The sequence below is a fragment of the Taudactylus pleione genome, unplaced genomic scaffold (assembly GCF_031769625.1).
Source record: "Taudactylus pleione unplaced genomic scaffold, aTauple2 ptg000012l, whole genome shotgun sequence".
Lineage (NCBI taxonomy): Eukaryota > Metazoa > Chordata > Amphibia > Anura > Myobatrachidae > Taudactylus > Taudactylus pleione.
This window is the reverse complement of record NW_028284415.1, coordinates 3,760,065-3,787,700: the sequence shown is the minus strand read 5'-3', so window position 1 is coordinate 3,787,700 and position 27,636 is coordinate 3,760,065. Positions and strand designations below refer to the sequence as shown.

Here is a 27,636-nt window from a genome sequence, read left to right as displayed (position 1 = left end):
ATAGTATAGACTATTTCCAGAAATTTTTTGAACTTTGTCGACACACTGAAATAATCATGATCAAAAATTTCAGTTTGAATTTGGAAAAAAGTTATACCTCACAAAGCCTATTGTGTTGTATATCATAGGAAAGGGCATAAACACAGTAAAATTACACCACTTCCACCTCTCTAGCTTAATTAGAAAAGCTGCTATGGCGATTTGAAAATACGCTGGCTGTGCGTTTTTGACAAGTTTTTTAAGACTTTACATGCAAACTTGCAAATATTACCAGCAGATCATTTTTATTCCAACGTTTTAATCTCCAAGCCGGAGATTTTCCCTGAAGAATATCTTCGGCTTGGAGGTTGAAACGTTGGAATAAAGATGATCTTTTGGTAATATCTACAAGTTTTCAAGTCCCATGAGTGCCACTCACAGCACGCTCTTATATTGTATACAATGTGTGTATATTGTTCAATCTAGGTCTGGCGCCAGACCTAGAAAGGGCACTGTAGCATGTGCCTTCCGAAAAGGTGTTGTGGCCATGATATAAAGGGGCGTTCAAGAGGCGCCCCCTGTTCATCACTGTTGGAGGCGTGCTCTGTATTTACGGACATATCAGGCTGCCACCAAGCTCTCCTCTCTGAATAGATGGTGTTGTAGCGGGGTGTGCCAAAAGGGCAGGGTCCATTCTGCCCTTTTGAAATCGCCCTGCTAAAATAACCTAGCAGAAATGCTGTAAAAAAAAAATATATATTATATATATATATATATATATATATATATATATATATATATATATATATATATAGAGAGAGAGAGAGACACACACACTGCATCCTGAAAGTATCCACAGCGCTTAAATTTTTCCACGTTACAGCCTTATTCTAAACTGAAAAATTCATTTTTGTCCTCAAAATTCTACACACACGTAAAAAGTTTGAGATTTTTGCAAATATAATTAAAAAAAAACACCTATGAAAACACATGAACATAAGTACTCACAGCCTTTGCCATGAAGCTCAAAATTGAGCTCAGGTGCATCCTGTTTCCAGTGATCATACTTGAGATGTCCTACAGCTTAAATGGAGTCTACCTGTGGTAAATTCAGTTGTTTTGACATGATTTTGAAGGGCATACACCTGTCTATATAAGATCACACACTTGACAGTGCATGTCAGAGCACAAACCAAGCATGAAGTCCAAGGAATTGTCTGTAGACCTCAGAGACAGGATTGTCTCGAGGCACAAATCTGGGGAAGGGTACAGAAACATATCTGCTGTTTTGAAGGTCCCAATGAGCACAGTGGCCTCCATCATCCATAAATGGAAGAAGTTCAGAACCACCAGGACTCTTCCTAAAGTTGGCCGGCTGTCCAAACTGAGCGATCATGGAAGGGGTCCCCTAGCCAGGGAAGTGACCAAGAACCAGATGGTCACTCTGTCAGAGCTACAGCATTCCTCTGTGGAGAGGAGAACCTTCCAGAAGGACAACAATCTCTGCAGCAATCCACCAATCAGGCCTGTATGGTAGAGTTGCCAGACGGAGGCCACTCCTCAGTAAAAATCACATGGCAGCCCATCTGGAGCTTGCCAAAATTCACCTGAAGGACTCTCAGACCATGAGAAATAAAATTCTCTGGTCTGTTGAGACAAAGATTGAACTCTTTGGCGTCAATGCCAGGCATCAAGTTTGGAGGAAACCAGGCACCGCTCATCACCAGGCCAATACCATCCCTACAGTGAAGCATGGAGGTGGCAGCATCATGCTCTGGGGATGTTTTTCAGCGGCAGGAACTGGGAGACTAGTCAGGATAGAGGGAAAGATGAATGCAGCAATGTACAGACACATCCTGGATGAAAACCTGTTCCAGAGCGCTCGACCTCAGACTGGGGCGACTGTTCATCTTTCAGCAGGACAACGACCCTAAGCACACAGCCAAGATATCAAAAATAGTGGCTTCAAGACAACTCTGTGAATGTCCTTGAGTGGCCCAGCCAGAGCCCAGAGTTGAATCCAATTGAACATCTCTGGAGAGATCTGAAAATGGCTGTGCACCAACACTGCCCATCCAACCTGATGGAGCTTGAGAGGTGCTGCAAAGAGGAATGGGCTAAACTGCCCAAAGATAGGTGTGCCAAACTTGTGGCATCATATTAAAAAAGACAAGGCTGTAATTGCTGCCAAAGGTGCATCAACAAAGTATTGAGCAAAGGCTGTGAATACTTATGTATATGTCATTGTATTTTTTTTTTTTTTTTAAATTGAATTTGCAAAAATCTCCCAAAAAAAAAAACTTTACACGTTGTCATTATGAGGTATTGTGTGTAGAATTTTGAGGGCAAAAATGAATTTATTCCATTTTAGAATAAGGCTGTGTGCTTTAATTAACATCAGATATGTATTTACCCCTGATTTCTATTGTATTGCCTGCTTTTCTACTTGATTCACAGTTTATGATCATGTTCATTATTATTTGTAATGTGCGGTAGACGTTTTTTGCTGCTGTTTATGTGTATATTCTATGTTGTTATGTGTAGTCATGGTGACAATGTGATGCGTGATGACGTCATCTTTTCCGGACACCGGACGGGTGTGCAGTCCCAGGTTCCGGAGATCCGGTTGCACGTGGTGTAGCTATATAAAGGTATGTGTTTAATTTATGCATTTTCTCCTGACGACAGTTTTCAATAACTGAAACGTTGATAAGCCACAGCCTGTCTGAGTCTCGTTTTTCAGTCTGAGTGCCGCACCTCTGCTTTTTGTATCCATGCTATTGTGAGGGCACCAGCCAAAGTATTTGTAATTTCTGGAGTGCCAATCCCTTGCTATCTATCCATCTATATAAAACAGCCTCGGGCTTGGCACTCTTCCTCCAGGAAGTATAGGGTGGGTGCCCCCCGCAAAAATGGAAAGGTAGTAGGTAGACAACGGTGGCACTCCAAATACAGCAGTGTTAAAGCCGGGTCAATAGAACACCGGCATGTTTATTATAGATCAACGTTTCAGTCCTTGCGGACCTTCGTCGGGAACCTCCTGACGAAGGTCCGCAAGGACTGAAACGTTGATATATAATAAACATGCTGGTGTTCTATTGACCCGGCTTTAACACTGCTGTATTTGGAGTGCCAACGTTGTCTACCTACTATCTATCTATATCAATATATCTATTTATCTATATCTATATATACACACACACATACACTTTATTAAGCAAACCTTTCTAGTAGTGGGCAATTAAAAAAAAAAAAAACTTCTGCGAGTTAAAGTTCAAGAAAAGGCGTCATGGATGGTTGCAGGCGGACACATGGATGAAATCCAGTTCAGGACTTGTGTGCAGATCTGAACTGAGTAAATGGTGACTGTGCTTTGACCTCAGCAGCACAGCATCCCTCATACCCGAAGAAAAAGGTGTTCCTTTACAGAAGAGAGGAAGTCTAGCCTACTGTTCAGCTGAAATTTGCAGCCATTAATCACAAACACTACTACAGGGTTAATGACCTCTCCCCACTCATCCTGCAGGGGGCTATTAAAATGTCTATGTATACAGAATATCACTTCCTACAATAAAGAATGACTGCTGCATGCAGCTGCGATAAAGATCGTATTTTATATAACTGAGGGCACGGACAACTCCACATTGGAGATTCCCAGAAAATCAGCCAGCTGATTTCATCCTATTTATATCCTATTTACAGACAAAATACTGGAATAAAAGCAGAAAATATCAGATGAAACGCTAGCAAACGATAAAAGATTCTCGGCTTCAGAGGACAGAATACTCGAAAAATTATATTTAGCCAGGGTGTATTGGGGAGCAGAAACACTTGGTTCTTCATGGATCTTTCACTGGCAGCTGAACGCATACCTAGTCCTATACCCAATCTTCAAAATTTATTGTCCGCTTTTATACATTAAAAACTTGTCTGTTCAGAAAGGAAAGTCACAAGTGCTAATTGAGGATGGTCTGATGCTCCCTTAGATATGAGTTGCAACATTAAGTTTCCAGAAAGGATTAATCCTGCTTCTAACAAGGCCTTAAATGATCGAATCACCCTAAACACCAGTCAGTCAAACAAATACCTGGAGACAGCCCTCAACCTCATGGCTACAGTGAAACCAACAACTGGTTTATTTTGCTAGAACACATTTCGCAATTGCCACAATTTTTGCAGCACTTTCCTTAGTTGGGAACACTAAAGATGGTGAGGCATCAAAAAGGGCGCAGAGAAAATTGCTGCCATCAGCAAAAACAATTAAGACAGGAAAGAATAAGGAACAAGTAATGTTGCTACAACTTCCCCATTCATTACAGGGAATCAGTTCCTGGTTCCATTTATCCTATAGTGAGCGATTGCTGAACAGTAACTATTGTTATACAGCTACGTGTAGGTGTGTGTAGCAGTACAGGACTTCTCCAAAAAATGAATGCGTCCCTTTAACATGAATGAGGTAACACTCGGGTAACCGCACATTGGAGGAATTCAACTGTTAAAGCCTGCAGCTGCTACTAATGTATGCCCAATGAAGCAATAAATAAATGGGACCCAAGACGAAGCAACAATTGAGAGGCATCCAAAAATAATTGAACTGCTACATTAATTAGCGCGGCGAAAAAAAAAATAGGATTTTGGTACTTACTGATAAATCCCTTTCTCCGATTCCACAGGGGACACTGGAGTCTCAGTACAATGGGGTATAGGAGTTTGTTAACTGGGAGCTGGCACCTTAAAAAAAAAAAAAAAACACTAATTGTAGCTAGCTCCTCCCCCTCTATACCTCCCCCCCAGGTCAGTCTAAAGATAACTGTGCCCGAGGGGAGTTGGACGTAAGGAGGAGGAGGAGACAAATCTACAATAATCACATACATGTAATAAAAACATTCACAGAAAAAAAGCAACCGGCCAATTAGACGACCTAAATGCAAATAAACTGGTGAACCTGTAAAAACAGTAACAATGCAGAAAGAACAGCGCAGGGTGGCCGTCCAGTGCCCCCTGTGGAATCGGAGAAAGGGATTTCTCGGTAAGTACCAAAATCCTATTTTCTCCTTCATCCACTAGGGGACACTGGAGTCTCAGTACAATGGGGACGTCCCAGAGCTTACATCCCGGGTGGGAGAACGCCGAGAACCCTGCAACACTGCACGGCCAAACTCTGAAGCGGAGGCCGCAAATGTATCAAAACTATAGATCTTAAAGAAAGTATGCTTTCCTGACCAAGTAGCTGCCCTACAAAGCTGGTTTAAGGAACCCCCCCGAGCAGCCGCCCATGAAGGACCTACCGAGAACATTGAATGCGCCGTAATGGGACTAGGTGGTTGTTTGGAAGCCACCACGTAAGCATGCCTGATAGCTAGGCGAATCCATCTTGAAATGGTCTGTTTGGAAGCCGGCCAACCTGGACGGGCCAAATCAAACCGAATAAATAAAGCATCAGATTTACGGAGGGAAGCAGTCCTGTCCACATAAATCCTAAGAGCTCTGACGACATCCAATAATCTTGAATTTGGAGAATCATCTTTGAATACCGGGACCACTATCGGCTGGTTTATATGAAAAGCAGTCACCACCTTGGGAAGAAAAGATTTGAGTGCGCAGCTCCGCCCTATCTTCATGGAAAGTGAGGTAGGGAGGGCGACAGAATAAAGCATTTAGTTCCGACACTCGCCTCGCTGAAGCGAGTGCCAACAGCAGAACCGCCTTCCAGGTTAAGTACTTCATTTCCACCCTGTGCAATGGCTCGAAGGCCTCAGACTGAAGGAAAGCTAAGACTAAGTCCAAATCCCAAGGTGCAGTGGGCGGCACAAAAGGAGGCTGAATTCTGACGATTCCTTGGAGAAAGGTTTGAACATCCGGAAGGCCAATTTTCTTAGAAAGAAAATTGACAACGCGGATATCTGTACCTTCAAGGAACCAAGACGAAGGCCCGCTGTTAGACCAGCATGGAGAAAAAGGAGGAGACGCGATACCCTAAAGACTGACGGATAATTACGTCTCTCGCACCAAACAACATATGTCTGCCATATGCGATAGTAATGCTGAGAGGTGACTGGCCCGAATCATAGTAGGAATCATGCTAGACGGAATCCCCTTGCTTATGAGGACGGCCCTTTCAGTAGCCAAGCCGTCAAACGAAGCCGCCTTAAGTCTTGATAAACAAACGGCCCCTGCAAAAGAAGATCCTCTTGAAGGGGTAGGGGCCATGGCTCGTTTGGCATGGCAGATTCTGTATTTGCGAGTAGTACGCTCGCCTGGGCCAATCTGGTATGAATATTGCAGAAATCGCTATTGCGAATTCCTCTGCCCAAAGCAAAATCCTACTTACCTCCCTCATTGCGGCTCTGCTTTTTGTGCCGCCTTGCCTGTTTATATATGCCACCGCCGTGGCATTGTCTGACTGAACTCGGATCGCCTGACCCCTCAATATAGGATGCGCCATCTGGAGGGCATAAAAAACACTGCTCTCAACTCCAGAACATTTATGCACAGTCTGGCTTCCTGTTGAGTCCAGTGCCCCTGAAATTGCTTCCCCAGGGTCACTGCTCCCAACCCTCTCAGGCTCGCGTCCGTGGTGAGGAGTATCCAATCCCACATCGCAAACCTTCTTCCCGCCAACAGATGGGAGGGATTCAGCCACCAAAAGGACCCTCTGATGGAGAAACAGGTGGGATCCTGACCTCTGGGAAAGTAGATCCAACTGAAAAGTACGGGTGTGAAATCTTGGATATTGTATCGCCTCGAATGCTGCCACCATCTTACAGAGAAGACCGATACAGAGATGTACAGACACTCGGCGATGTTGTAAAACCATGCGCACCAGGTGCTGAATGGAGGAACCCTTGTCCTGGGGCAAGAATACTTTTTGTTCCCTTGTGTCTAGTATCATTCCCAGGAATAGCAGATGTTGTGTAGGTACCAGGGAGGATTTCTTGAAATTTAGGATCCATCCGTGTTTCAAGAGAATACTCTGCGTTAGGTGAATGTCCTTTAACAGGCGATCCCTTGACGAGGCTTTTATCAAGAGATCGTCCAAGTATGGAACAACCACAATACCCTGACGATGCAGAAGTGCCATAATTTCTGCCATAATCTTTGTGAACACCCTTGGTGCTGACGAAAGACCGAAAGGCAGGGCCCGAAATTGAAAATGTGAGTCTAGTACAGCAAAACGAAGAAAAGCCTGATGTGGAGGCCAGATGGGGATATGGAGATAAGCATCCTTTATGTCGAGGGACACTAAAAACTCGTTTCTCTCGAGACCCGCTATCACGGATTGGAGAGATTCCATTTTGAATTTTAAGACTCGAAGATGAGGGTTTAACTCCTTGAGATTGAGAATGGGCCTCATGGAGCCGTCCGGCTTGGGCACCACGAACAAACTGGAATAAAACCCCTGTCCTTTCTGGTGGTTACCGGAGACAATAACAGTCTTTGTATTGCCTCCTGGATTACTAATCGTTTTTCTGCAACCAGTGGTAAACCGGTCTTGAAAAAACGAGAAGGGGGCTGATTCCTGAAATCCAGCTTTAGGCCATGAACAATGAAGTTCCGAACCCAGGCGTCTTGACTAGACTGGTCCAAATGTCCCCGAAACGTAGGAGACGAGCCCCGACCCTGGAATCCCCCAAATGAGAAGGGAGAACGTCATGCGGCAGGCTTTGCAGCTGCTTTATCCTGCTGTGAGCTGGAGGCAGCTGAAGCCGATGCTCTACACCGACCTCTGGCACCCCTGAAGAAAGCCGGGGCTCCTCTGGAACGCCCTCTAAATCTCCCTGGGGCACGAAAGGACGGACCTGCTGAGGGTCTTCTAGTAGGAGGAGGTGTAGCAGATGGTAGGCAAGTGGATTTCCCACCTGTAGCTTGTGAGATCCACTTATTTAATTCCGAGGCGAAAAGAACCTCCCCAGTAAAAGGGAGGGCCTCTACCGCTCTCTTAGACTCTGCGTCTGCCTGCCACTGACGCAACCAAAGAGCCCTTCTAGCTGATACCGCTAATGCTGAGGATCTGGCGGATAGACTACATATGTCCTTAGACCCTTCCCCCAGGAATGCAGCTGATTCTACAATCTGTTCAGCTAACTGAATTAGGTCGTCAGGTTGTGTTCCGGACCTAACCCCCTCCGCCAATTGCATAGCCCAGGTCTCAATGGCCTTGTTCACCCAGCAGCTGACGAGAGCTGGACGAATCAAAACTCCTGCTACTGTGTATAAGGATATTAATGTTTGTTCCAGCTTTCTGTCAGAGGTCTCCTTTAAAGAAACAGTGCCAGGCACCAGAAGCACAGTCTTCTTAGAAAGACGGGCTACTGATGGGTCTACAGCAGGAGGAGTTTCACATAATCTCCTACTGTCCTGCGGAAAGGGGTAAAAAGATAAATATTTCTTGGACATTTTAAATTTCTTATCTGGGTGTTTCCATGCGGTTGAAAGAATATCATCCAGCTCTTCCGATGCTGGAAAAGTAACAGACTGTTTTAACCTCTTAGATAGTTTCACAGTTACCTCTATACCTCTACATCTTGCACATGTAACACCTGGCGTACCACAGTAATTAAAGCATCTATGCCCTGTGATGCAGGTTCAGATTTCTCAGGAATGTGAATCTCCTCCTCTTGCACTTCACCTTCCTCCGTGTCGTGAAGCTCCTCTTCCTCTGATTCATCCCAATGTAAGGGGTTATGAATCAATCTCTTACTAAGGACCTGAGAAGATGCAGGGGGTGCCTGGGACATTGCTCTTGTAAGTCCCTCTACAGATCTGGCTAGAGATCGAGCCCAATCTGGTTCAGCTGCTGTCTGTTTAAGCCTCTCCCTGTCCTTGCGAGCTGCTTCCAACTCGGATGACAGGGTTGATATAACTGATGCTAAATGATCAGACCACATAGGCTGAATCTCATGTACAGTGTCCTGAGGCTGAGACATGCATTTATCACACAGTAAGGAAGCATTGGGCTGTCCCTGTGTGAATTTCTCCCCACAAGTCTTGCAGGAAAAAGATTTTTGGGCAGCCTTAGACCCCTTGGTAGACATTCTGTAGTGTACTGTTCACACACAAAGAAAAAAAAAAAAAAAAACGACAGTAGTAATTACAATCACACCTAGGCTTGACTGAAAGGGGCATAGAGGGAGATAAGCAATGATCCCTACAGCGCTAAGTGAACAGTGCTGTATACAATAAATAGCAAGTGCTGATACACCGAGTACTAGCCTGACTCCAAGACACAGCCTGCTTTTTCCACGTCAGTAGTGCTTCTAAAATGGCCCCCCAGCGTTCTTTAGAAGTGCTGAGGCTGACGGGAGGCAGGAGCAGAAGAAAAACTTAGGTTCCAACCCCCCCCCCCCCCCCCCACCCCACTATGGCGCCATCAGTGCGAGCGGAACGCACTGTGGAATGCCCGCCTATTATATGTCCTGGCTCCTCTGCTAATCAGGGAGCCAGGAAATACTTACCTTAACCCTGCCTATGCTGCCGGCGGCGGGCATGTGCTGTGGAAGCCCGCAACGAGCACTGCAAGCAGCGCATCTCTGGGCTTCCCAGAGACTGAGGTCTCTGTAGCAGGAGACCTCAGCGCAAACCGCGTGGAGCAGCGGTGAGGTGTCCCCGGCAGCTCCATCGGTGCAGACAGGCAGGGGCAGTGGGCTGCCTGTCTGTCCTCCTGCTGATTGGAGATTTTTTAAAATGTTAAATAAAGCCCTAAGAAGGCACACGTCCAGCTCCCAGGGCACACTTTTTTAGACTGATCTGGGGGGGAGGTATAGAGGGGGAGCAGCTAGCTACTGTTAGTTTTTTTTTTTTTTTTAAGGTGCCAGCTCCCGGTTAACCCACTCCTATACCCCATTGTACTGAGACTCTAGTGTCCCCTAGTGGATGAAGGAGAAACATTTGAATCGCCCCAATGATTTAATGGGAGATTCTATGCTATTTCTTCTTTCTTGAGAGAAATAACTTCCATATAGAAGTCTGCTGGGATCTTTATGGCTACAGATGTGTCCTCCTACATAATTTCTGCAGTCATGCCAAGAGAGTCAGCCCTTTTTGCTGCGCCAGGCCCCGTGTGACTACTAGCCTGGGGTGTCTTTCACCCAAAAATGCATCTCAATTGCAAGGTGATGCAACTAGGATGCACGTGGAGCCTGCACTGATTAATTTGATATGTGACGCTTGTATATCTGTGTGCGACAGTCTGAATCTGTACACCAAATGCTGTTATGCAGCGGCCACGGTTTTTTTTCATGCCAAGTTCCGTTGTGCTTCATATACAGACTCCATCTCACACAGATGTACAAGTGTCACATATCAAATTAATCAGCACAGTCTTCTCCTGGTGTGTCACATTGCAATTACTGCATTTTCGTAAGAAAGACACCCTGCTCCAGCATATATGCACAGGACCTGGCAGCTCACCCGCACCAGGCGTTTTGGGCCACATGGCGTATTGAGGCTAGATTTAGAGGACGACACATCTGTATGAAGCGTTTCCTGTTACCCTGAACCAGAAAAACGTATGAGCCCATTATGGAACAGTGATCACCCAACTTTTGGAGTACTAGGCATTCACAGAGCCCTTTGCCAACTACATCCACATACTATAAATCAGCTCCTCTTCATTCTGAGTTTCCAAGCATAGAGGCAGTCAGTGAGTATTGGAGATGTGTCTTCAGATTATGCAAGAGACCAGCTTCCTGTCTCCAAGCAGCTGACGTTTCTGCAATCTACCATCCGGACTGCACTATAAACCTCATTCCTAGCCCCTTCCAATGGAGAAATCAGAACTACTACACAGCACTTTAAAGACAGAGGTACTTATTTTAGCAATTTTGCTACGTGATGGTCAAACAACTTATTTAACCCATTCACTGCTAAAGAGGATTGGGACAAATGGGCGGGGCACCATGATGTCATTATGCCAGGGATACATAGATCTTATTAAGCAATGCATTTTTCCAGGCAAAACACTGCAGAAATTAATTATCTCCTACATCCTGACTTATAAAAATGTTAAGTGTTCTGTGTCCCCAACTTGGCACTAGTTTGAAAGAGGAATCCCTTTTTTCAAATGTAACAACCCCTGAAAAAGTAATATTTGGTGATCACAAGAGCACAACCCTGCACTGTGGAAACCTCATTCATCCACTATAAAAACAATGCATTTTGACACATGAAGGGGGTCTTTACAAAGTTCACCCATTCCTATAATTGGGTGTCATTTCAATTAGGGGAAAGCATTTTAGCACCAGTAACAGCACCTTAAAATCACCCATTTTAGTTTGCAACCCCTTAGTGTCGTATTAAAATATGTGATTTAGAAGCTGCTAATATGAACACAATCACCCCTAATTGATTTAGCTCTTAGGAGCTTACATGTTATTCATTAAGTTGTAAGACAGTATGAGTATATACACTTTCTCCTCATGGGAACTTGTATATAAATACCACACTTATGTATATTATGCGAGTGAGTGTTATTCCTCCTCAGACATCACTATGATTCAATACCCATCTGAGTTATTTGCAACACTGTACATTTGGGTTATACAACAGTGTCACTAATTAATTCTGATTTGTGATAACATCTATGGGGGCAAACTCAATTGTGTATTCGAAGGGAGCAAGTATGGATGCTTATTAATGCTCGCATCCTCGAGGGAGCAAGCAGAAATCAGTCTAAAACTCGGGCAGTGTGCCCAGTAGTTTGCATGGGTTTAGCCTCTTTAGGCGGCTAAACCTTGTGCATTTAGATGCAACATGCGTGACAAGTAATGAGTGCCCGTGGCAAACAATTGAATAGAGCAACAACTGAATACTCCCTCCCCCATTTCAGAGATATTGGTACTTTTAATGAAGAGAGGGGCTGAAGGAGTAGATAACACAACTCATGATTTTCAAGCAATTAGTGCGCCAATAAAAAAAAAATATTATCCTCTATATTTTCCATTTATTATGATAGGCAACGTGTAATTTTCTCCAAAAGCATAGCAGCTAACAGTGAGGGCATGAGTTATTTTTCTTATTCATATGTAATGGTACAGTAGATTTTGTGGGTGTGGTTTTCAAAACATTCCCATTCTCAAGCCTGACAATTGGCATGTGGGCTCTGATGTGTAGTGTAATGACAGTATCACAAAGGTTGGATTTTGTACAATGCCAAGACTGATATAGGAACCAATAAACGTGCTGTTGCCTCAATGACAAACAGACTGATGTATGTCAAACACAAATATTTACACTACACAAGGCACAATGGATAAGGTAGAATGAGGGTACAACACAGAAACCGTGCTGTAAATATCACTATCAAGACGCAGTAACTATTTTAAACCACCATGACTCAGGATTATAAATCCCTCGCTACTAGCCAAGCTCTTACAAACTAAAAATCTAGAACAGACATAATCAGGTCTAACCAAAATTACAGCACAACCATGCACATGTATTACATGCCCATCACTGGTGTCAAAACACCTCCATCTAGGGCAGGGGTCTTCAAACTTGGCCCTCCAGATGCTGTGGAACTACAAATCCCAGCATGCACTGCAGATAGTTTTAGCATGCTGTTATATCAAAAAGGTGGCAGTGCATGCTGGGATGTGTAGTTCCACAGCAGCTGGAGGGCCAAGTTTGAAGACCCCTGATCTAGGGTATAGATACAGCAATGACCCTATACTCTGACAGGGATTTTAGCGCAACATGGAAGAGACTTTAGCATTTTTCCCGGTTTTGTATTAAAATAAGGCATCAGATTTTTTTTTTATTATTATTTAAAAACAACCAAGCTAATAGAAACAAGTATAAAAGGGCAGGTTAAACAAAGCAAGCTTAAAATCTCAGCTTACTTTGCATAATTTTTTTTTACATGAATAGGATACATTTTGCAGGTAGAAGAAATGGAATCGGTCCGTAATGCCAGCGGCTCTTTAGCCACTGGATCAAGTACAGACAGCAGCAGCCAGACAGGTCGGAATCAGGTGAGTAGTCCAACCCCTCCCCCTTCCATAGAGGTGTCTAACCCTAACCTCCCCCCTTAGTGCCTAACCTTAACCCCCCCTAGTGGTGCCTAACAATAACGCCCACTTTCCGTACAGTTACCCTCCCGGGGAAGGTGCCTAACCCTAAGTCCCCTCGGGACTCCCCAACGCTAAGCCTCCCCCCGGCACATACACGCCAAGACAACAAGAGATATGGTAAGAACTTACCTTTGTTATCTCTGTTTCTACGAAGTCCATAGGGTCCACAGGGTTGACCTTGGGGTATAGCTGGATCTGGATCCACGGGCACCACGCAGTTAAAGCTTTGCTGCTCCCAGGATGCACTTGGGTCCGTCCTCCTCTATACCCCGCCCCGGCCACAGGCACCTCAGTTGGTAAGCAGCTAAGGCCGGAGGAGGAGACTAAACAGAGAGAAGGAAGACTGGATCACACAAGAAACCATACTCACAGAAATGGGAGACGGAAAACCGGTGACCAGCCACACAGCCCATTTGAAGCCAGGTGCGTCAGGGCGGGCGCCCTGTGGACCCTATGGACTTCGTAGAAACAGAGATAACAAAGGTAAGTTCTTACCATATCTCTTGTTTTCTACTTCAGGGTCCATAGGGGGTCCACAGGGTTGACCTTGGGGATGTCCCAAAGCAGTTCAACTAAGGGCGGGGACGCTCCTGTGCTGAAAGGAGTACCCGGCGCCCAAAGGATGCATCCTGAGAGGCGAAGGTGTCAAACGCATAAAACCTCAAAAACGTCTGAATTGAAGACCAAGTAGCCGCCTTACACAGCTGAACAGCGGAGGCGCCACGTCTAGCAGCCCAAGAGGGACCCACAGAACGAGTGGAATGGACCTTAACAGAGGCTGGCACAGGTAAACCCTCCTGCGCATAAGCCTCACAAATAACTGAACGAAGCCAACGGGCTAACGTTTGCTTGTTGGCAGGCCAACCCCTCTTGTGAAAACCGAAGAGGACAAACAAAGAATCCGACTTCCTAACCGAAGCAGTCCGGTCCACATAAATTCTAAGTGCCCGGACCACATCCAAGGAAGCCTCACCAGCCGAAAGATCAGGTGACTGAAAAGCTGGCACAACAAGTTCCTGATTAATGTGGAACTTTGAAACCACTTTGGGCAAAAACTCAGGACGCGTGCGGAGCACTGCCCTGTCCTGGTGAAAAATCAGAAAAGGAGGGCGACAGGAAAGCGCCCCCAATTCTGAAACCCTCCTGGCCGAAGCAATTGCCAGGAGAAAAATGGTCTTAAACGTCAGCCACTTGAGCTCCACCGACTCAAGCGGCTCAAAAGGAGGACCCTGCAAGACCCTCAGTACCACCGTCAAGTCCCACGGAGCCACCGGAGGCACGAAGGGAGGCTGGATCCTGAGAACACCTTGGAAAAAGGTGTAAACATCTGGCAGTGTAGCAATCCGTCGCTGAAACCACACGGACAAAGCAGACACATGAACCTTCAGAGAGGCCAGGCGTAAGCCGAGGTCCAAACCCGATTGAAGAAATTCCAAGATTCTGGAAACCCGGAACACCTGCGGATCATAGTTTCTGGATTCACACCATTGAAATTAAGTGCGCCACACCCTGTGGTAAATCCGCGCGGAGGCAGGCTTGCGTGCCCTAAGCATGGTACCAATCATTGAACTGGAGAAACCCCTAGACCTCAAGACGGCTGTCTCAAGAGCCACGCCGTCAAAGACAGCCGACCCAGATCCGGGTAAAGGCAGGGCCCCTGAGACAACAGGTCCCGACGCTGAGGAAGAAGGTACGGAGCGTCGATGGAGAGGCACCTCAGATCGGAGTACCAAGGACGTCTGGGCCACGCCGAAGCCACCAGCACGAGCGTGCCGCCGTCCTGCTTGAATTTCCGCAGAACCCGAGGAAGTAAGGATATCGGAGGAAACAGATACGCCAGGTGAAACGTCCATTTCACCGACAGAGCGTCTACCAGACAGGCGCCTGCGTCTCTTGTCCTTGACCCGTAAACGGGCAACTTGTGATTGTGACGGGAGGCCATCAAGTCCAGCTCCGGCAGCCCCCACCTGTCCACGAGTAGCTGAAACACCTCTGGGTGAAGCGACCATTCCCCGGGATGCACATCGTGACGGCTGAGGAAGTCCGCCTCCCAATTGAGGACTCCAGGAATGAAGACTGCCGAGATCGCTGGAACGTGACACTCCGCCCAAGCAAGAATGCGAGACACCTCCGACATTGCTGCCCGACTGCGAGTTCCCCCTTGGTGGTTGATGTACGCCACCGTGGTGGCGTTGTCGGACTGCACCTGAACCGCCCTTCCGTGAAGAGCGGGGCCGGACGACTGCAGGGCCCTGTACACAGCCCGCAGTTCCAGGATGTTGATGGGGAGAAGTGCTTCTTCCGCGGACCAACGACCCTGAAGCGATAATGAGCCGGTCACTGCCCCCCAACCCCGAAGACTGGCATCCGTCGTGAGCAGGACCCAGTCCGGGATCCAAAAGGGGCGCCCCTCGACCAGATGCACCGTCTGAAGCCACCAAGCCAAAGACTGACGAACCTCCGCGGACAACACCAGCATCTGAGAGCGGATCCGGTGAGGTAACCCGTTCCATTCCGATAGAATCAGCCCCTGCAGGGGCCGGGAATGGAACTGGGCAAATTCCACCATGTCGAATGTCGACACCATGGACCCCAGAACTCTCATAGCTGAATGGACCGACAGGCGGCAACTGCTCAGGCAATTGTGTATCCGCAGCTGCAGGGAGGAGACCTTCTCTGGAGTCAGGAAAATCCGCTGCTGACGAGAATCCAGCAGGGCTCCCAAATGAACCATCCGCTGTGATGGAATCAGGGAGGACTTCTTCCAGTTTATCAACCACCCGTGTGCTTGAAGACAAGCAATGGTCAGGTGGAGATGTCGAAGAAGCACCTCCGGGGAGCTCGCCAGCAGCAGAAGATCGTCCAGGTACGGCAACAGACGTAGACCCTGACCCCGAAGGTGGGCAGCCATAACCGCCATCACCTTGGTGAACACCCTCGGAGCCGTGGAAAGGCCAAAAGGCAACGCCCGAAATTGGTAGTGATGGTTCAGGATAACAAACCTCAGATACCGCTGATGTGCCGGTGCTATGGGCACATGGAGATAGGCGTCCTGGATATCGAGGGAGACCATATAATCCCCGGGTTCCATCGCCAGAATGATGGAACGTAACGTTTCCATCCTGAACCTGGGAACTCTGAGGTATCTGTTCAGAGACTTCAAATTCAGGATAGGGCGATGAGAACCATTGGGTTTCTGTACCAGAAACAGAGTAGAATAGTACCCCGTCCCGCGCTGAGACTGCGGAACGGGAACAATGACCCCTGCTTGTAGCAAGGATTCTATAGCTACCTGAATCTGACCAGCTTTGGTCTTGTCCAGAGAAGGACTCGTACAGAAAAACTGGTGGGGCGGCCTGAACCGAAAAGACAGGGCGTACCCCTGAGAGACTACTTCTCGAACCCAGGCATCCGTGGTGGTATTGTGCCAACACTGGGCGAATTGGAGAAGTCGGCCTCCCACTCTGGGGTCCCCCAGAGAGAGGCCCGTCCCATCAGGCAGCAGGCTTATCCTCCTGCTTGGAAGAAGGGCGCCGAGCACTCCATGCCTGCTTCTTGGGCTTGGGTGCGGCCTTGGTCGCCGAATGTCTCGGGAAGGACTGGCCCTTGGCCTTACCCTGAACCCGAAAGGACCGAAAGGCAGAGCTCCTCACTTTAGCCGGCGCAGAGGCCGAAGGGAGAAAAGCCGACTTGGACTTAGCCAAAGTATCCACTATTCTGTCCAAATCCGGACCAAATAGTAAATCACCATTAAAAGGCAAGGCCTCCAGACCCTTTTTTGAATCTGCATCAGCCCTCCAGGACCTCAGCCACAGGGAGCGCCGAGCAGATACCGCTGCAGCCGACACCCTAGAAGTGAGCAGGCTGGCATCCAAAGACGCTTCCCCAATATAGGAAGCTGCATCCCGCATCTGTCCCACTAACGCTCTCTGGATATCCGGAGCCTCATCAGGAAAGGTATCCTCCAAGGCATTGGCCCATGCCTCAATGGCTTTAGCCACCCAGGAGATAGCCATGGACGGGCGAGCCACCGCCCCGGAAAGAGAATAAATGGACTTTAAACAAGTCTCCACCTTCCTGTCCGTGGGATCCTTCAAAGAGGAGATAGACGGCAATGGCAACGTCGCGCTTTTGATCAAGCGGGTAACGTGGGAATCCACCGCCGGCGGAGTTTCCCATTTCCTGCAATGAGCTTCAGGAAAAGGATAGTTCGCCGCCAACCTCTTCTGTGGATGGAACCTCTTACTAGGTAATTGCCAGGCCGCCGCCATATGATCCGATAATTGATCAAACAGGGGGAACACAGTTGAGGTCACCTTGGCCTTTTTAAAATTAGGAAACTTCGACCTAGGAGCCGGCGCATCATCCTCAACATGTAGGATAGCCCGCACCGCCCTAACTAAGGCTGGAACATTAATGGAGGACTTAGCTTCCACCTCCTGCCCCATGACATCAGAGTCAGAGTCCTCATGGATTTCTCCATCATCTGAGGACACTTCCGAGTCCGACAACTGCGCAGCTAGTGAACTCACAACCGGACGTTTAGACACCCTTGGTGGCACATCACCTTGCAACATAGACTGAAACGCCGAGGATGAAGCCGCCAGACTCTGTACGGAGCTGGATAGAACATCCACCCAAGGCGGAGGAGCCGTCGGAGCAACACTCTGCAAAGGCACTACAGACTGACACGTCCCTGGGGAAGACTGCACATACACAGGCAGTCCCGAGTAAGGACCCACAGTCTGGGCCCCGGGGGAAGACCGCAACATTTGTGGAACCCTCGGGGAATGGGGGATGGTGGGCTGCGGTAACGCCCTAGAAGGGACCGCTGATGGGACAGATAACCGGTCCGCAATAGACGCCAGCACCTGTGAAAACATCGCCCAAGGAGGGTCCTGTGATACAGGGGGGTTGGAGGGGCCCGGTACCAGCTGGCACCGCCCGCACAGACCATCCTGAGATAAGTCCTCCCCATCAACTCCAGCAGCACAGCGTCTGCAGGAAAATAGCACAGGAGCCACAGAGCGCTCAGTCTCCTCATCCGACATGATACCGTAAATACACAAGAAATAGGTATCACCAGAGGAATTACGGTTTTAACACCCGCGCACTCACCAGTATGCGACACAACAGCCCAGATATGGTACTGTGTAGCACACAACAGTATGTGACTGACCCCACAAATATGTGTTTTATATATGTGAGGGTCTCAGAAAAACGCCCTTCCCCCACACACCTGCCGGGCCGTAGGAGAAGGAAAGGGATAGTTATAAGCTGACAGTAAGGAGAATAAGTCACAGACAGGCAGCACTAGCAATAGTCACATACAATGCAGAAAAGTTATACTCACTGCACCTTCCGCTACAATCAACCGCCCAGATTCAGTGTCTGGGAGGGCTATAGCGCTGTGTACACTGTCCTTTAGCAGGGGAGAGGTACACAGGGGGACCGGTCCACTTGATACCGCCTGGGAGTCTGCGATGTGCCAGTAAAGATGGCCGCCGGAGACCTCAGAGGAGGAGTGGCCGAGAGATAAGAGCAGCTCAGCGACGCCAGACTGCTTGTTGAAAGGCGCGCTGAGCTGAGGGGAGGAGCCGCTAGACAGGGAAGGCTGCCTCCCCTGGCTAGCAATTAACCCCCGGGTTGCCGGTCCCGCTACCAGCCTGATACCCTGGTGGTCTAGCGGACACGCGGGGTATTCCTCAATTGAGGGGGAGCCCGCCGCCGCCGCTAGCGACCCGCGGCTTACCTGATCCCCGTCGCGTCCGGCAGCAGTCAAGGGAGTCCCCAGAGCCCGGCTAGTACAGGCTCTGGGGTCCCGCCGCGATCCCCAGAGCTGTACTGGCGTCGCGGCGCCAGCGGGGAGAAGGAGCGGCAGCGTGGACGTCCTAAAGGACAGTCTGATGCTGCCGCTCTAAAAGTGTAAAAAAAGAAGAAAAAAATAAAAAATTTCTCTTTTAAAATAAAGCTTAGGGGCTGCTCCTGCAGCCCCACTGCGACAGGGTGACCCGACTCCGGCCGGGCACCAACTAAAACTGAGGTGCCTGTGGCCGGGGCGGGGTATAGAGGAGGACGGACCCAAGTGCATCCTGGGAGCAGCAAAGCTTTAACTGCGTGGTGCCCGTGGATCCAGATCCAGCTATACCCAAGGTCAACCCTGTGGACCCCCTATGGACCCTGAAGTAGAAACCTGGCTTACCTTCGTGGGGCTAATGATAGGAGTCAGGATTTTGACGCCTATCTTTAATCACATGTCGGGATATCGGCGGGCGGGATAGCGCCCGCCGGTATCCTAACTACATACCAGAAAAATTTTAAGTATTTGCAGTAGATAGAAGAACTACTCATTTTTAAAGTATGTAGAGCCATGGCCAAAAGTTGACAATGACAAGTATTTGTTTTCACAAAGTCTGCTGCTTCAGTTTTTATGATGGCAATTTGCATACACTCCAGAATGTCATGAAGAGTGATCAGATGAATTGCAATTAACTGCAAAGTCCCTCTTTGCCATGATAATGAACTTAATCCTAAAAACAACATTTCCACTGCATTTCAGCCATGCCACAAAAAGGACCAGCTGACATGTAGGTGATTCTCTCGTTAACACAGGTGAGCGTTGACGAGGACAAGGCTGGAGATCACTCGGTCATGCTGATTGAGTTAAACAGGGGTCTTCAAACTTGGCCCTCCAGATGCTGTGGAACTACACATCCCAGCATGCACTGCACATAGTTTTAGCATGCTGTTATATCAAAAAGGTGGCAGTGCATGCTGGGATGTGTATTTCCACAGCAGCTGGAGGGCCAAGTTTGAAGACCCCTGAGTTAGAACATAATGGAAGCTTTAAAAGTAGGGGGAGCTTGAAATTATTGTTCTTCCTCTGTTAACAATGGTTACCTGCAAGGAAACACGTGCAGTCATCATTGCTTTGCACAAAAAGGGCTTCACAGGCAAGGATATTGCCCCTAAAATCAATCAAAAAGGTACAGGGATTAGACTGCTGAGGACTGGGGTAAAGTTATTTTTCTCTGATTAATCCCCTTTTCAGATTGTTTGGGACATCTGGAAAAACACCTGTCCAGCAAAGGAAAGGTGAGTGCTAGCATCAGTCCTGTGTCATGCCAACAGTAAAGAATCCTGAGACCATTCATGTGTGGGGTTACTTCTCAGGCTCAGCTAAGGGAGTGGGCTCACTCACAATTTTGCCTAAGAACACAACCATGAAGAATGGTACCAAAACATCCTCCAAGAGCAAATTCTCCCAACCATCCAAGAACAGTTTGGTGACTAAACTATGCCTTTTCCAGCATGATGGAGGACATTGCCATAAGACAAAAGTGATAACTAAGTGGCTCGGGGAACAAACATAAAAATTTTGGGTCCATGGCCAGGAAACTCCCCAGACCTGAATCCCATTGAGAACTTGTGGTCAATCCTCAAGACGCGGGTGGCGAAACAAAAACCCACAAATTCTGACAAACTCCAAGAATTGATTAGGCAAGAATGGGCGGCCATCAGTCAGTATGTGGCCCAGAAGTTGATTGACAGCATGCAAGGGCGAATTGCAGAGGTTTTCAAAAAGAATGGTCAACACTGCTAATATTGACTCTTTACATAAACTTAATGTAATTGTCAATAAAAGCCTTTGACACTTCTAGCATCTGACAAAAAGGTCTAAACACAGAAGCAGACAACTTCGTGAAAACCAATACTTTACATTCTCAAAACTTTTGGCCATGGCTGTATTGATGCAACATTTATGTAAATGCTATAAAAATGATAGACTGACCTAAATCAAAGGTAATTGGCAGTGAAAGGGCCAATAGGGTGATTAGCCAAAACTGCTTTTAGTCCTCACTCCACTACCAACCAGCACTGCCATTGGAATACTCCATACAGCTCTGGCCAGTCAATAGGCTCGATTCAAATCAGCATGATGCTTAATAGTCCCGGAGGGAGCAAGTCTATTAGCTGGCAGAATATATCTGTCCATCGACTGTGCAACACAGCTAATGCGTTATCCCTGAACGACATCGTTCAGATATATCGTCTTTACACACTGGCCGATGGGTAGCAGATATAATGGCCGAACAATTGATCGGCTAGTGTGTAAGAAGCTATGGAAAGCCTTGTAATAAGATTAAGAACTTTGATATTTTGTACTAGGTCAGTGGTTCCCCAACTCCACCATTAGTGTCCAGGTTTTAGAAAAATCCATGCTAAAGCCCAGATGGTTAAATCAAATTGACAGAGGTGCTAATCAAGTCACCTATGCTCAAGTATGGATATCCTTAAAACCTGGACTGTAATGGTGGAGCTGGAGAACCTCTACACTAGACAAACAAAAGGGCAAAGCTAGGAACATGGTTACAGAGTTAACATTTTGACATTTTAGAAACAGTGATTAACAGTGTTCAAGCTCGGCTGTTTTAGCAGGGCAAAATGCGCCCCTGCCCTTTTTAGCGGCGCCCTGCTAAACAAACCTGGCCGCTGTCGTTCTGCCACCGCACGCATTGCGCACAGCATCCATTCACATTAATGAAGAGCTTTGGGGAAGCCCAGCACCTCCATAGTAAACCGGGCTTACATAAATTTTTCTAAAGAAACGTGATAACACATATCAATCTCTACATGGTAAAAAATAAAGTCCATGATATACATCTTTAAAAACTGTTTAGGCAGTGTAAGCCAAGAAAGTCCTCGGACGTCAGTTTTTCATTGACTTGCTTTACCAAAATAGTCACTGCTCTGCTCCCTTTTGTCATACATTTAATGTTTCATACACCTGAACCTTCCCTCGACAAATGCTCTATAGAACAGTGAAAACTGCATCAAAATCCGTCCAGTGGTTCTCGAGATTAGCCCGGACAGATGCCTCTCAGGGACTATGTTTTTACTCAACTAATCTGTCCTTTTACCTGACTTTGTACCTGAAACCATGGAAACAGAACTTGTATCTAAAATCTGTGTGATAACTGGAGCCAAAAAACGGCAGAGCAATGGTCATATTTTTAAGTATCAGTGTAGGGACTGACCAGAAGGGGAGACAGAGACATGGTTGGCCAGCTTGACAAATGTTTGCAATATTTTGGAACAGACATTCCCTGAATTTAAATATATTACAGTTTGGAATATAAGTAGGTGAGTGCTGAGTTTGTATGATTTTGGTATTTTTCTTTTTTAAATAATGTCACATACCAGATGTGTGAGAGTCATGGATTGAATCAAAATAATGAGGGGGAAAAAAAAAAAAAAAGTGTGTATATAATTTTTTTTATTATTTTTTATTTAAATTAATTATTTTGTGTGCTTGGGGCGGAATTCAATTGTTTTCGCGGCCCGCATCTCCCGTCTAAAGTGACAGGAGTTCGCAGGCCGCTATGCAATTGTTCCAGATTTTCGTGCTGATCGCGCCCAAAGTGGTTGGGTTTAGCCGCGTAAAGCAGCTAAACCCGACCAAAGTGCTGGGCGCGATCGCGAAAAGTGATGTTTGGGCACCAAAACATGTCACTTTTCGCACATTTCAGCTCTCACCCCCCCAGGGGCTGCGAGCTGAAATGTAGTGCTGGCAGCTGATTGTGCCTGACAACAGCAAGAATTGAATAGCTCCGTCGGGCGCGATGGGGACAGGAATCAATTGAATTCCGCCCTTGGAGTGCAATCAGTGAACGATGGGTCATAAAATGCATACCGCAGTTTCCACAGATAAAATTAGCATGTCTGGCTAGCACAGCATGGGATAGTTCCACATCAAGCCCTACGGTGCCAGGCCGTGCCCCTATGCATTTCATCACTCAGACTTCATCAGGAGGCCATCATCTAGGCTGACAATGCATTAACATTGAAACGTTGGAGCAACCATGCTGTGTTGCGGGTTCCTCCAGTCTTGCTTAGGGCGCCCAAACGCAAACCAGACTTTTTGCACATTTCTGCTCACCTCCTCAGGAGGGGGCGGGCACAAATGCAAACAGTGGCTGTTTGCAACCCAAACTAAACAATAATTGAATTGTTCCGTTGGGCGCCCATTTGGGACAGTAACCGTTGCTAACCATTGAATCGGCCCCCTTATGTCTGACATAGCAGGCAAGATAAACTGAGTTTCCGGGGGCTGATATATCCAGATGCCGAAACTTCATTCCCTCACTAGCCTAACAGAGGAAAAGGAGAAAGACAGCAGACTCAAGTAAATGGTTCTGGTACTAATATTGTTTACACACTTGAAAGCTATTATGGAGACAAACACTGAGCATTTCCAGACAGTAGAGCACATCCATTATCACATATGTAGGTACCAATCTACCGCCTACTGTAAAATTTAAGCTTAGCGGCCAGAGAAGTTAGATATTTAGAAAGGCTGCAGGCAGAGTACTTGTATATACAACATGGCTTCCATTATACTATATTTCTTAAAGTATGGACGTTTCTTACAAGACTCCAGATGCAGTTTGAAACAAAGCAGGCTGCTTGTTTGAGGAAATCTATTCCAGCTGTGTTCAACGCCATGGATGCGATGTGCCGATCCTGAACGGTACATCACATTGGCTGGCATCGCAAATTTATCCTTGCACCCAATAGAAGTAGAAGGGAAAACTTGCGATGTTGGCATTACCAACATGTGCGCAGCCGCGACATCACAATTAATATAATCGGTCCATATGAGACCTACATCTCGACACAGCTATTCAATTGTTGCTCCGTTTGGGCGCGAGTGCCGTGGTTATTTCACTTGTCGTGCCCAAATGCAGCAGGTTGGGGAAGGCAGCCTACAGTATCATCACTACGTGAAATGATTGTGGCAGAAAATGACATCTGCCATAATGGATTGCAAATATATATAATCTCTCCCATGACATTACTACCAAGCGGATTGTACATTGTGTATCCTGCATGGAGTCAACACAAATTGGAATTTTAACTGGGAGATGAAAGGCCAGACAGCCCCAAATCTCTCTAGAATGTAAGCTCTAGTGAGCAGGGCCATCTTTCATGGTCCCCTCTACATAATTGTAACTTGTGCTTCGTATTCATGTAATAATGTGGACTGATAAAATTGAGTAAATTAATACACACATAAATTTTTTGTATGTTTTATCAAATTTGTATGGTGTTATGGAAGCTTGTTGAACAAGATAAATAAAAGATAATGAAAAAAGCTGCACAGTTTTGTCTGTTATTACAGTACACACTAGGTCAACGGGTCTGCTGAACCCAAAGATTGGCAAGTGTATACACACTTACCAATCATCTGCCCGAATGTGCTGGGCTTTACAGCTCAACATTTAAATGTCCTCCCAGTTAAAGTGTCAACCACCACCAGACCTTGCAGCATGTACGGGCGATCGACTGGAGATCGGATGTCTGAACATCCGATCTCCAGATGCACTGGAGATCGGATGTCTGAACGTCGTCATACACAGACATATCCGCTGTACACACCTGGTGATGCATTATAGATATATCGACTGTTCAATGGATCGGGCCATATACCTATCAGACTGTACCCAGCTAAAGTACTCCGTTACAGACTTTGTTTACAAAGCATTCTAAAAGAATGTCCAATAGCTTCAGCCACACACTTCACAACAGAGAACTCACTGTTTGTACTACCCCACTATAAAATATAGCAAACAAGGAGCAAACCGGCTCTATATACTAACATAATCCAGCCCAAAAATAGTGATCCCTACTTTATAGTACACAGTTTCTTCAATCATCGCAAAAAAATTATTTAACATGTACTATTCAATTAAGAGTCATGGCCTATGTTGTAAGCTGGTATTATACAGAGGAAGCATACTGAATTTACCACCCTACTAAACACATTTAGATATACACTACCTTCCAATTGGCATGGTATGCACTGCCCAGCATCAGCTGCACAAGCATTTACTGAGAGCAAGCTCTACAGACTTACCCACTTTTCTGTAGGTTGGAGTATAACCCAGGTCACATGCTAGAAGGGAAATGCAAACACACAGTTTTAATCAGGAAGACAGTAAAAAGCCTCTTACCAGCTGAAATTCTCGTCGGCGGTCATATGCGTGCTGGATACCGCTGTCTGCCCATAATGACTTTATTGATGCCAAGTGCATGAGGAAGATGTGGGTTTCCACCATTCCCTGAGCCACCATTACTGAGCGTGTGTCAAATGCCATCATTACTTCACCATGCTTCTGGTTTGAGGAGTCTCCCCAGGGAATATGTAATTTTTCACGGGCGTCCACAAGCACCCTGATACCTGTAAAACAATACAAAGGTTCCAATAATTTGACTGCAGAACACGGACAAAGTATTGTGTGCATAGGAAACACGCATCCATGAAAAACTCCATGTGTACAAAAATATGAATGCATTTTGTGACTGATACAGATTTTATATAACTCAGTTTTTGCGGCTGCCGAAATATCAGTCATACACCTGCTCTCTAGCCTGAAAACTGACCACCGTGTACTTGATACCGGAGCAATGACACTGGCTGGACTATACAGAGAAGTGGGCAGCAACGGAACGAGCATAATGTCTTTTGCTCTACCACATACTATTTTTAAGATCTTACTTAAGACAGGAAACATTCTCAGCTTGTAGTCGGTATTTGGTTGCTGCTCTCTTGTAAACACTCAGACCTGATTAAAAGAGTGGGGGCGGCTCTGTCATTAACCCTTTGGACGCCAGTGTTTTTCTCTGGCCTTCCTTCTCTGCAGCACGTACAGCTCACCATAGTGTCTCATGCAAGGAATTACTCATAGGCCTCTGGATCAGTCTGAATATGACCTATCCCAGTCAACACTCCTAGAGGGCACTTCTATTGTTTTCGGCGCCATGATAATTAGAGGGGCACCCAATATAGCAATTTAGTTGTTTTGGGCACCCATTCATTTATTGCGTTTGTTGCACCCATTTAGACAGTGTTTAGCCGCTTATAGCAGCTAAACCCATCTAAAGTCCTAGTTAGGATGCCCAAACTACAGACACCTCACACATTTCTGCTCGCCTCCTCAAGAGGGGGCAAGCTCAAATGCCTGTGCCGGCAGCTAGTTGCTCCCGGATGGAGCAACAAGTGAATTGCTCCATCGGTAGCCCAGCACTGACAGCCACAATATGTCTGAACGACGTTTACAAACATTGCATCTATCCTGCATCACAACTGAGACAGGTATATCTTGCAAAAACAGCGGCACATCTGGATGTGTGTACAGGTGACCAGCCGACCGCCTGCACACTTGCTGCAGGGACCACCAGTGACTGACATGTCAACTGAGCCGGCAAATTAAAATGCCAGATGTGATGTCCGCACAGACACATTGAACGGCACATTGTTTAGTATGTATTGGCTTAGCAATCGAACACTTTGTGGATCCCTGGGTCAGCGGATGTCGCCTAGTTGTGTAGCCAGTTTTGAGGTGCACTAACTGACCAGTGTGCCCAGTAAAACAGCTAATAAAATATCAAAACAGGATATTAAATGAAAGATATTGAAGATATAATCGCTTAAGTTAAAAAACATGCAGGCGACAGCTGGCCACGGCCCATGGGTGAGCTATGGAGTTAATGTTGATTATAGACCACATGAAGCAGTATGTAAGGTTGTTCATAAGATGACCACATAGCTTACTTTCAAGAGGATCATTATAGGGGTATGGTAGCACAAACAATATTAAATCAATTGCCATAAAGCTAAAAACAGGATTTTGGTACTTACTGATAAATCCCTTTCTCCAATTCCATAGGGGACACTGGAGGCTTCAAGACAGTGGGGTATAGACTATGCTGAGTGGAACTGGCACTTTGCATTTTTTCTTTTTTTAAGTGTGTCTATCTCCTCGCCCTCTATATGGGGAAGTGTATCACATTGTACTCAAAAGATCGTAGATCTCTCTGCAAAACCATCTGATCTGTGATCCAACTAAAGGACGACGGGGACGTGCATCGGGGGGTCGCAGAAGACACAAAAAACACCTATTTTCAAAAGATTGGTCTGTACAACCTTGTTAAAACTGTCCATATCGGGTAAAAAAAATCTTACCGTGTATAGGCACCTTAAGGAAATGGTGCTAGAGGAGAGCAGAGAAAAAAAAGACTAAGAGGAGGCGGCGAAAGTACAAAGAACATTTCAAAAGGTTGAAAAAACAGAAATACAACAAGAGATGGCAAACAGGTCTCCCAACAGTCATAACGTAAAACCGACCACAAGCGTGGCAGGAAGGAACAGCGTAGGGTGGGCGTCCAGTGTCCCCTATGGAATCAGAGAAAGATTTATCGCTAAGTCCCAAAATCCTGTTTTCTCCTTCATCCATAGGGGACACTGGAGGCTTCGAGACAGTGGGGACGTCCCAGACTTCCCATCACGGGCGGTATAGCCCCGAAAGTCTGCAGAACAGACCGGCCAAACTGCGCTGCAGTGGCCGCGAACGTGTCAAAACTGTAGAAATGAACAAAGGTATGCCGCACCGACCAAGTGGCCGCACGGCAAAGAGATTCCATGGAAACCCCGCGAGCAGCCGCCCACGAGGCACCCGTTGAGCGAGTGGAATGTGCAGTAATGGAAGGTGTAGGCTCTCTAAATGAGGTCATATATGCCTGTCTG

At 46.7% G+C, this 27,636-nt stretch overlaps 1 protein-coding gene across 1 annotated transcript in view; it reads right to left on the bottom strand.

Annotated features, from left to right (window-relative positions):
* The window catches only part of GNA13 (G protein subunit alpha 13), a 55,666-nt gene that overhangs the window by 13,840 nt on the left and 14,190 nt on the right, over window positions 1-27,636 (bottom strand). The window contains exon 2 of the mRNA XM_088468009.1: window positions 25,064-25,290. Within this exon, the coding sequence (XP_088324135.1) occupies window positions 25,064-25,290 (227 nt within the window). The remainder of the gene's footprint in view (window positions 1-25,063; window positions 25,291-27,636) is intronic.